A 12340-nucleotide genomic window follows, 5' to 3' on the forward strand; every position below is an offset into this window, starting at 1 on the left:
CCTACAAAAAAAAAAAAAAAAAGCAAAAAAAGTTAAAATAGTAATACTATCTCACGTACAAAGAAAAAAAAAATTGCTCACCACCGATTTGTATTCAAATGTCTGATTCTTATCTGTTTTGTTATTTATTTGAATTTAAATACTTCAATTATCTTTATAAAAATATTATTAAAAAAATTTACTTTTCCTTTAAAAAAAAAAAAAAAAAAAACCTCACGTAATAAGTAAAAGCTACTCATTCTTATCCCAAAATTTCTATGGTTTTTTTTTTTTAAAAAAAAAATTCTTTAAAACATTAATTTTTGTTATCCAAATTCTATACCGTTATCACAAATCTCCATTCATCCACATTAACGTATATCATCTTTCTTTTGTTTAAATCTCAAATTTTTTTTACTTATCACAATTTTTATCACAATCAATAAAGTCAAATGTTCCATTGGATTTCAACTTATTACGGTTCTCTATCTTATTTTTAGACATTATTCCATGTTACCTTATCTCCTTCTTTTTTAAAAAAAAAATACACATGGTTATTTATATATATATCACTTTTAAGCATTATAACACTAAACCAAAAAAATAAAATAAAAATAAAAACAAATATATATAAAATAAAAACATTATTACAAGTACAAAGCACGCGTGATGAGTTTAGTATATATATAAGAAGATTTCTTTCTTTGAATTGAACTTTTATGTGGTTCAGAAATACCTTTAAACCTTATGTACTAGGAAAAAATTTGAGGATAATCCGGTTAAAATATATCTCTAACTATACTTAAAATACCTACAAAATAGGACATTCTCCAACTAGTGTGTGTGTATATATATATATATATATTTCATTGTTTGTTCCAAAGTGCTCTGTCCTCACTTGTCACAAAATATTGGGTTTCAGATTTCTGTCCATGTATTAGACTATTTATTTCTTCTAAAGTCCGTATCGATGTGTTGACATTGTCAAATAAGATAAAAAAGAGATAATTATGTGCTTGCACCATATTCAAACTTGACGAAGATGGCGCATTAATTAATTTTGTTTTCAGCAAAATAATAATAATAATAATAATAACGGCATGAAATGTTAGCAATTAGCTTGTACACAAACTTTGACAATTATATATGCGACAAAGACGTTTTCCAAAAATTCCAAACCAACTGCGAGAGGGAGGAAATGAAATTTAACATGATTCATTGACATTGTATTCAAATTTGAAACAATAATCTTATCTAATGGTTCATCCATTTAAAGCTTGTATGGAGAAAGTGGAAGAGCATACGGTTCTCGTTTACTTATTCTTCTTGAACCCAATTTCTCATTCAGTTAGAAGAGCATACAATTTTCATTTGGTCTTCCTCCTTCACAACTTTATTGATATTAACCCTACTGGGCTGAAAAATCAGAGACTTTACATTGTTATTGATCATGTTGGTAAATAAGAATAGCTGACAAAACCTGACCAATAATGATTTTTTTCAATTCTAGCAAAAAAAAAAAAATTAATAATTTTGACCAAAGTCTATTTGCATGGTCTACGCATGGATCATTCTGCCATAAAATTGCTTTGTAAAAACAGCAAAATGATAAACCTCTTTCACAACCATTTGATGCTTTTAGTAGCTTTTATTGTTGGGATGAATAGCTTCTCTTGTGAGGGTATACTACCAAAGTAATACACATTAAACAAAAAGTACGGCTGGTTGTTCAAATCTTAAGATGTCCTCATCTTCTTTTCTTATCTTCTTTCTTTCTTACCTTGTTTTGGCTAGAAGACCCTATTTTCTATACAAATAAAAAGGTTTATTGTAATTGTGAAAAGAAAAGCAAATAAAAAGAAGAGTATCTTATTACCCAAAAATTTTTTGACGAAGAGAGGTAGGGGAGCCAAGCATCCCATACTAACAAAAAATAAGAACAGAAGGAAAGAAATGGCGGCCATATTCTGTAGTACTAAACAAAATACAACGTAATCATTTCAACACCCTCCAAACACCTCGACTATGTCGGGTAGCACTTAAAAGAGAAGCTTTCAGAAACAATGGCTGGTGCTACTATGGTAAAAGGAGTCGAATTAAAATAAAATTTAAAGAATAATTTTTTTATAAAAACATCCCTACGCATGAGGTAATATAATTACAAAGACCTTAGCTGTGTATCCATGACAATGTTGGATGCCATTGCTGATTTATCCACCTCTGGATTCAATATGACATTTTAATTAGCAGTTACTTGCTTCCCATGAGGATGAACTTTCTCAGCTCTTGTCTTGTCAAGTCTTGCACGTCGGGAAAATTCCTGGATCTTGCGATCATGATCTTTTAGCATCTTATCCACATTGTTTGATGAGTTCAGTAACGGACCAGAGACATAGATCTTGTTTCCCTTATGCCCATGACCATGCTGAAAGAACAAAAGAAAAGGCATCGAGTTAGATAACCACACTGGCTTTGAGATGCATGAACAGTGAACACTAACTAGAGCACGACCAAAACAGAAAACACATAAGCAGAAGAAAATCATAAGTTGACCAGAAAAGTATGAAAGCTTATTGATATAAATTATTAGACAACACATATGGGCATGCCTGCAATCTTCACTTGAGGCCATAAGGCTTGTAAGCTGACCACAAATCAAAGAATGAATGGAATGATGCAAAATAAAAGAAAAGAGAACACATAGCATTATTTGGAAAACATTTAAATTGTGTTGGATGGAATGAAAATCAGTTATCTATGCTGACAAAAATGTTGCTTAGCAACAGTGACATGTAATCAGAAATAAGAATAGAAAAAATCATTATAAATGACTAACCAGAGATGATTCTTTAGCAGATGCCTTTCCATCTTCTATCTGAGGGAAATCTCCAACCATCTGTGTGTAACAATTTTGGTCCTGCTTTCTTTTGGACTGCAATTCATTAACTGAACCCAAAAACCTGCCCAGTTGTTCTGTTTTCTGTGACTGTGAAGGACCAATTTTTTCTTGGTGACCTTCAGATAACAGAGTCCTGGTTGCTACCAAATCAGATAATTTTGATAAGTCAATAGCTGTTGAAACAGCTTGTAGATCATCAAGTTTCTTCCCAGACTTTGTCCATTCAGGCCCATCAGCCAGTGGCCCCGATTGGGAAAACCTCTTACGAAGACGCTCCGAGTAGTCTGCTCTAACTTCTTTAACAGCTCGCGGCTCTTTAGGTGGAGCAACTAAGAGACCAGAAACAGCTCCCTCACGACGAGGGTTGAACACTTCACTTTGGCTTTTCAAACTGGTTTGGTTTTGTCTTCTCTGTAATCAGAAAGCACGTGACGTTAGAAAGAACTAAAAGACAAAAGCAGTAGCAGTCTAAAAGATAGACTTTATATTTGTAGACATTCACTAAATGTTCACAAAAGCAATTCTTTATTTTAAAGAATATCGAAACTTGAACATAAATTACACCCAAGCCACTTATGGAGGAAGCTATACCCCCACCCCCCACAATTTCTAGTTGATGCACAAAAAATAACTCAGAGCAAAGTACATTAATTTCTTCATGCTGGCATCAGACAAATACCAAAGAATTTTCTTGTTCTAACTTAGAAAATCAACACGCTTAACTAGCATGGGGAAGGTGATGAAATCAGCAAGCTCAAAACACTAATCAGTGATCTGTGCCTTGATTAACTCTCAAGTAAATCAGTATATATTCTGCCATTTATCCTCAAAAAAAAAAATGTAAATCAGTATATATCAAAATTACCATTAATGAGAAAATGTAAATTCCAAAATACAATAAGTTGATTGGCTAACATCAGTTGGTACAACAAACTTAAAACAAAATTTTCAACCTTGGCAATAACACATCAGCAAGATGTATGCATATGGGGCAGTTATCAAAATTTCAGAAGTTCTCACATTTAAAACCCAGACCAAAATGTGTGCACAGGCATGTGTAGCTAAAAATAAACTCAAACCAAATTCAAGTATCATATATGGGTCCTCCAATGGAACTTCAAAATTTTTACTTTGATTTCAACCAGGGCTGTAATTAATGCCAAGGGAATGGTTTTAGACCCTATTTCTAGTTACCTGCATTGACATGACTGACTGCATGTTGGAATTTGATGCACGAGATTCATTTTGTCCTCTCCTTTCTAGATCAACTTTCCGCTCCCTGCATATGAAGGAATGAAAAGGTTAAAAATTATGAACACCACCTCTTAGATAACAAATAAGCCTCCCTTTGACACAAATCAAGACATCAACTGATGCAGAAACCATAAAGAATATTTATGAAAATTGAATGGAATAAGACCAACAAATCATTTGGGCAAACCAAAATTTGAAAGCGCTGATAAGCAAAATGGGACATCATGTTGCTTCTAAGGATTGAAGTTATTACATTACACAATGTGAGTTTCTAGTTTTACACAAAATAAAGCAGTTAAATTATCATCTTGTATTCTCACATGAAAGAGCATGAACCTATAACATGTACCTTCTAGCTTCATCCCGCACTTTAGCATCAATCTCTTTGCAAGGAGGATATTTGGGCAAAGTTGAAGGATCACAAGCAAGAGGTTTTGTTGTAAAGAACTGTAAAATAATTACTAATTAAAGAAGCTAATAAATATCAAAGGCCTCACATTAGTAGAAATGCAGCAAGCAGCTCATAAAAATATTAACTCAGATATTATGTATTGGTAATCATTGAAAATAATTAGACTGCACTTGTAGGGACAGCAGTTTAAATCAAATTAGATGCTAGCATAAATGAAAATTGAGGGCAAGTGGTCCTTCAAAATAAAAACCCTTCTCTATTCCACAACTACCTTTTCACTAATAAAGAAACCATATATTTGATATCTAGTTGGAACTTCAAAACCTGGACCATCAAATGGATATTTCAGTTATCATTTATAAGCCCCTTAGGTTCATCATTAGAGTATCTGAGTAATGTTAATCTGAACTCTGTAGCCAGTAACCGGCATGAGGTCCCAAAGGTGGTCCCCTATCTGCAGTGGAAAGATGGTTGCTTGCAACAATCAATAATACACTATGTTAACAAAGGTTCTAGAGCTGATCCAGTGTTGTTACATCAATTGTTTCAAACCCCTCAGGTTTCTATATTCTGAGGATGTAAAAAAGGTTAACATTTATTTGGATGTTATTCACTGATTCTCATATAGATATCTCCAGACTAAGGGGTCAATCTAAAACATCAGATATACCGTCTGCAATTAGGATGATCACATTAGCAGCACTTTTTTCCCAATATTCCTGGGTGTTTTGAGGGAGATATTACAACCACTATTGTGAATAAAAGAAATAGCAATAACCGTTTTTAGAGAACGTGAATTATTGATTACAAAAATGGATCTAATAGTCAGCCACCTAGAAGCATCTATAAACACTAAATGGTCCATATGCAGTCTACACTCCCCAGAAAATAATCTCATTTTTCTAGATGATAGGATTAGAATCTTATTAGGATAGGGGTAGGTAGGGTGGTCATAAATGGTGAAAGGTTTTTCCCTTTTTTTTTTTTTTTTTTTAATCTTTTCTATTATCTTTTCTTGCTTTCTTTTTTCTGTTTTTAATATTTTGTATCCTCAGAAGTTGCTTTCAATGTAGTTATCATGTTAGTGTCAGTTTCTCCCCTTCTCTGTATTCTTCAAGCCGACCTCTCTTCCAGCTTTTATCTTATTCTCTTAATCAATTTCAGGTCTTTAAGATACTGGTGGAGAGGGAGAAAACTGTCTTTTGGCAGTGAGAAGGAAAAACAAAGTACGAATTTTAGGAAGTAAAAAAAATTAAAAATATAGGAGAATCATATAAATTGGCAATCCAAAACACTGCCACTGAGTGTATTATAAAGAAGGATGTGAAGAAACATGTTTCAGATCATAAAGGATTCAATGTCAACTAAATTATTTATTTACTGCATTTCTCAGAGGCATAAAACCTACATACCTCACTCTTGAGAGCCAAAGCAGCAGTTCCTCTATGTGCAGGATCTACAGAAAGTAAGGTCTCAAGAAGCCCCACTGCAGCAGCCGGAAAATCTTTCATTGTTTCAGCAACACATCGTCTATAAGACTGTGGTGGCCTGAAGTATGTTGAATGTGGTAACTTCAATTTTCGCCAATAATCCTCTGAAGGTGAACCACAGAGCTTAAAAATCTTATGCAACTGCTCAACCTACAAGGTATAAATATAAAAAGCTCAACCACCAACATACACATGTAAGGCACCAATTATATATGATACCAACATGCTAATGTAAGAAAACTGGAAACACCCATTTCTACACATTTGCAAGAGAATATGTATGTCTGAAGTTATCATAGGAGGAGAAAAGAGGGATTCAATTAAACCATAAAGTGTCACACAGGAAACATTGTGAAGCACCAGGAAAAAAATAAGTTGTATCAAATTCAGGCAATGAAGACCCCCAACAAATAACACTGGTAACAACAGCAATGACAACAGTAATTTGTAAATGATGGGTTGAAACTTGACAATGTCTATTACAATTCAGAAATTGACCAAGACTTAAATGGAACATATTGAGAACTAGGATTGCCTAGCAACAGACCATATGGGATGAGTTCATTTACATGTAAATCCAATCTTCAAACAACCCCAATATATGAATTTGGTCAAATTTGTTAGCAGCATAAGGATGGGATCTTTTCTTCCCTTTTTTTTTTTTTTTTTTTTTTCATGTTTCTGCATTTTATGATAAGTATGCATGCACATACCTTAAAAATAATTTGATCCAGTGGGTAGTAAAAGGCATCAATTGCAAGAATTTTGTGAAAACAAATTCCTAGAAATGGTACCTCTGTTTTTCCTGGCAAGATGGGCTTGCCAGAATATAATTCCCCCAGAATGCAACCAGAACTCCATAAATCCACTGCAACTCCATAGTGGGATGCTCCAAGTAAAAGTTCTGGTGGTCGATACCAAAGAGTGACCACTCGACTTGTCAGTGGAACACTGTGATGAGGATCATAAGAAGTAGCTAAGCCAAAATCTGCAATCTTCAAAATGCCATTATTGTCAATAAGAAGATTTGAGCCCTTTATGTCACGATGCAGGATACCCCGACTATGACAATGATCAAGACCACTTAAAAGTTGTTGCATGTAACATTTAACCTGACATAAAAATAAGCATAATTTTAGAATTTTGGCATCATAGCAAACACAATAGTATTAGGCAGAATTAAGGAAAATGCTGCACCAAGATTTCCTCCAGATAATTGATTTCAGAAAAGGCTAAGAAAGATATACATTGCATCCAGAGATGACCTTTTGTATGTAACAATCTCAACAATGAGATACCAAATTAATCAGAAGTCTGGTAGAACCTAAAAAACATTATAACAAATACCTGTGGTTCTGAGAATTTTATGCCAGGATGTGATGCAAGCCCTGTAAGATCATGCTCCATATACTCAAAAACAAGGTATAAACTGCGAGACATCTGTGATGTGATTAAGCCTTCCAGCTTTATTATATTCCGATGATCAAGCCTCCGCAAAATGATGATTTCCCTTGCCATAAACTTGACACTCTCACAATCAAGATTATCAAATCGTACTTTTTTCAAAGCAACAATTTTATTATGAGTTACATCTCGAGCCTTGTAAACATTACTATAAGTTCCTTGGCCAATCTGCAGAAAGAAGATGATGTCACCATGTTAAACCAAAGCAGGAATGATAATATCAACATGGAGACCAGTAATTTACACACACCCTCCCTCCAAAACTATTTAAAGAATTTAGGTTCAGTAAATGGCATGAACTTTCAACATCCTAAAAAGTACAAACACAAGTTATAGTCCATTCATCTTCACGGGTGGGTTGGCGGATTGTTCACACAATATCTTGACTGACAACCTGATTATACTCATCTACTGCAAGAAACCACACACTTCTAAAAAACAAAGTGTGAAATAAACAGTGAACTATAATTTTCACATTCAATCAAAAATCCCCAAAGCTGTAATTTAACTAATCTCACATCAATGAAATTGGATATATTAATTTCAATTGTAAGAGTATTCACTTGCCAATACCACCAGTCAAACTTTAGAACACGAATGTAAATTCACAATCAGGTCGCATAACAAAATTAATTCAAGCAAAAAAACTAATTCAAGGATAAAAATAATAGATTATTTGGACATATTAATTTCCTGCAAATATTGCAAGAGTATTCACTAAGCAGTACCAACAGTCAAACTTTAAACATGAATTTAAATTGATCATTGGTTAAAGCATGGAACATACCTTTTCTAACTTCTCAAAAGTAGTTGCGCTCCGCGGTAGCCATCCCTTGATAGCTTCCCCCGCCGCGTTAGAAAGCCAAGCCGGCCAGCCTGCTGCAACCTGCTCTCCCTGTGTAGCCTTTGGTACCCTTCCCACGCAGGGGTGTTCCATAACAGAGGCTTCACTCCTCTCTCTCCTCCTCTTCTCAATCTGATCATCATAAACTCGCATAGAAGCGTTCGCTTTCTTATCAAAGCGCATAGCCTTCACTTCATCACCATGGTATCTCAACACTCCCTCATGTCTTCTTGAAGAATTCACCCGTGAATCCGATATTCGTCTACTCAAAGATGCCAATCTCTGTTTTGCGCTCTCTTGGCTGTCTCTGTCTTGAACAGCCGAAGAAGCTTTAGCACAAGCGCACCCCATGTTGTGCTTTAGCACCCAATTTCAATGAACCAGCAATTCCTTCCTTATCAGCAGTAACACAATTCTCCTCCTGAAACCAATCCTAAACTTTCTAAAACACTAAAATCCATTCAAACAACAATACTTTACTCCTTCGCCAACACAATTCTCCTAGAACTAAAAATATGATCTTTGTTCAGTACATATACCAATCAAGAACAACCATGAACTACAACCAACTAAAAATATGATCTTTATTCAGTAATTCAAACTTCTCCCAATACCCAATTCATAAACAAAAAAACAAAAAGACCTTATCAAAAACCACGAACTTTTCAAAGAATTGACTACCATAAAAACCAAGAACTCAAACTTCTGGTGCTCTTTTATTGAAATTCAAACTGACCCAATTCAGAATTCAGCAATCAAAATCAAAAACACCCTTCCATTCAAATATGCAAAGACTTATTTAACTTCAAAAATCAAAAATCAAAGATAAGAAAAAGCCCAAGCCCATACAATTAGGAATTTGAGAATTGAGAGAGAGAGAGAGAGACAGAGAGAGAGAGAGGGTATTTAGACTTAGTTGCCACGAAAGAATGGCTTTTGTTGGATTGGTTTATTGGTTCAACGCGCATTCATTTTATATTATCTGATTATATATATAAATATATATTTCATATATTTACACACACGACACACGCATATGATAATAGCACTATCTACATAGTCGGCCTATGCCGGCTCTTATCTCAGTCAACAGATTGAATCAAAGCCAAGTACTCTCTCTCTCTCTTTCTTTCTCTCTCTACACAGCTGGGCTGACAATAGTACAAGGAAAGTAGCAAACTATATAAGAAAGATGGTTGTTTTTCCCTATATGAGTTTACAGCTGTTTAAACATAAGATCTTTGGGTTTTCAACTCCAGTTTCGCCGTGACATATATACGTTTGAAAAGAATATTTGTAATTTGGTACTACTGATTTTTATATTTTGATTATTATTTTGGGATTTAGCAAAAGTGAGAAGGAATTATTTTGTGATAATAAAATATAACCACTACGTACTAACCCTTATATCAAGGAACAAACTTTGGAATAAATGTTTGACCTTTTTATGAATTTGATGCAAATGATATATATATATATATATATTTGTTTTAGAATAAAAAAATAGTTGTCAAAGATTTTTTTTATACGAAATACATAAAACATTTTTCATCAAAAAAAAAAAAAACGTGAATAAAACATTAATAAAAATATAACATAAAATTGTAAATAAAAAACATAATGTATATGTATTTTAAAAATTTTTAATTATATTTTAAAGAAAAATATAGTGCAAGTTAATGAAGGATACAATGTTTCTTATATTCCTTCATTCACTTACTTTTTTTTTTTTTGATATATTCATTCCCTTAGTAAAGCAATAAAACAATAAAAATTATTTATTGTCTCGTATTTTTGTAATTTAAAATTATTTTATTTTTATTTAACATCTAATATGCATACATACATATTATATATGGTAATAAAAATCTAATCATTAAAATTATATATGGTAATAAAATCCTCTTTTATTTGTTTAGAATCATATATATATATGGTAATAAAATCTAATCATTCAAATTGTAGAAAAAACTTAGTAGATAAAAATTTAAGATTATAATTAAACTGTAGAAAATTTTATATTTAGCATAAATATTAAAATATGGAACTACAAAAAATATTTTTTATATGAAAAAATATATTCTTTTAACGCACGTATTCAGAGACTCTTCTATTTTTTTTAGGTAAAGGTTAATAATTTGCATCTATTATAATTTAGAAATATTTTTTTCACTTTTTAAATAATAAAAAATGATAAATTTTAGAGATAAGTAATAACTGTAATTTTTTTTTTTTTTATCATGAAGAGGAAAAAATCCTAAGTTTTAGGAATAATGTACTGTATTTTAGTAATATGTACGTATAATGTACTGTATTTTACTAACATTGATGTTTGCTATTCTTGATAATTATGTAGAGTTTGACTTTATTTCCTTATGTCTTATTTTTGAAAGTTTGACTTTGTTTCTTGGAAAGATTCATTTACATATTTGAATTAAATGTGACAATTTGTGCCTTTAGGCTTTAACCATGCTAGGAAACTGGAGACATCAGAATAAGAGTGCTTTTTTCTTGTGCTGAATCATAATAAAATGGACTAAAATCATACCGTTTAACTATTTAATATTGTTTCTATGAAGCGAATTTTTTTTTAATAATTTTTTTTTTATGTAATATTATAATTCTTTTTGGTGAAGTGATTATTCTTTTGTATGTATGCTTGGAGAGGATAGAGATTGGGTTAGTGAAAGTTTTAGGGATTTAATTCCCAAACCTAAACCTCACTAATTAAGCCTAATTCGATTGCCTCTTCATGAAGTGACTATCTTAAATTATTTTCTTTTTGAGAATCAACTATTCTTAATATTATTTAAACCTAAATATTTATGCTTGGCAACCTAAGCCTTGTACGAAACAATGGCCTCTAAATTAAGTCATGTGTAGACTTATTGCTAAATCATGTTTAGACAAATCAAAGAGTCGGGTTTGGTCGAATCAATTAAGGTTTTATGAATTGTTTTTCGTTGTTTCGTGAATAATTATTGTTCGAAGCACTTTTAGCACGTTAATGGTTCAGATTTTGGTTGATTCTTTTTCTTAGGTCAAAAGATCCTTTACCCATATAAGTTTATTTTGTTCCAAATTCATGAGTAAAATAGCAAGTTCGATTGAAGTCAACTCAGGTTTGTATTGAAAAACCCTCAATCTATACCCTTTTTTTCAAAAAAGAAAAACTCGATCAATCCATGTATACTTGACCTGCTTTTGATTAGGCATTCAGGCTGGATTCGAGCTGACCTAATTCTTTGATGGCCTGGTATAACTAGATTGAAGAGTCTAGTTGTTTTTTGCTCATATATTCAAACAAAAGGAAGTAAACAATTAGCAAGTAGCAACAACAACTTCTACAAGTGTGAAACTTTATTTTCCGTCACCTCTTTTTTTTTTTCTTTTTCCTTTTTTTTTCCCGAAAGGGTCACCTAAATTTTTGTGACACGTAAAAATATGTTAATATTACTACTTAAATTACTTGTTGATTTTGCTTCTTTTTTTGGGGGGGGGGGGGGGGGTTGGGTGGGGGGAATTCTGTTTATATACTGGTGTTGTCAGCCCCCTATACCTTAATACTCTTTTTTCAATCAAGCATTATTGAAAAAACTAGTTAAATGCCCATATATATATATATATAATATTATATAACCAAATAATATTAATTATATATAATGAAAGGAATAAATTGCATTGGTATAACAATCATCAAATATAAAACGATAACACAACAATACAAAATTATCTTCTAACATACCAATTGTTATAATTAATGTTATTTGTAGTTAGATATATGTACCAAACTATTTGCATATGAATTTTGTACGTATGAATCTGCAATAAAAGTGATTTGCAGTATTGTTAACAATATATTAATGATTAAAAAAATGTTAGAAGTAGTTTTTACCTTTGGAAAATTGTTGAAATACCTCTTTGTACATTATGTATACCTCTTTGTACATTATGTTTTTAGTGTTATCCTTATTCTTCTTTGTCATTGTTCTTTTATA

At 32.2% G+C, this 12340-nt stretch overlaps 1 protein-coding gene across 1 annotated transcript; it reads right to left on the minus strand.

Moving 5' to 3' along the window:
• Positions 1–1832: 1832 nt before the first annotated feature.
• Positions 1833–9481, minus strand: LOC112022698 (probable serine/threonine-protein kinase At1g54610). Its single transcript, XM_024055319.2, has 8 exons — positions 8286–9481; positions 7382–7666; positions 6829–7146; positions 5957–6184; positions 4482–4579; positions 4073–4157; positions 2816–3289; positions 1833–2404 (listed from the first exon to the last, which is right to left on the minus strand). The coding sequence occupies exons 1-8, from the start codon at positions 8691–8693 to the stop codon at positions 2219–2221; spliced, it is 2082 nt and encodes a 693-aa protein (XP_023911087.1). The 5' UTR covers positions 8694–9481; the 3' UTR covers positions 1833–2218.
• Positions 9482–12340: the final 2859 nt, after the last annotated feature.

Source organism: Quercus suber, unplaced genomic scaffold (genome assembly GCF_002906115.3).
Source record: "Quercus suber isolate HL8 unplaced genomic scaffold, Cork oak 2.0 scaffold_184, whole genome shotgun sequence".
NCBI classification, from domain to species: Eukaryota; Viridiplantae; Streptophyta; class Magnoliopsida; order Fagales; family Fagaceae; genus Quercus; species Quercus suber.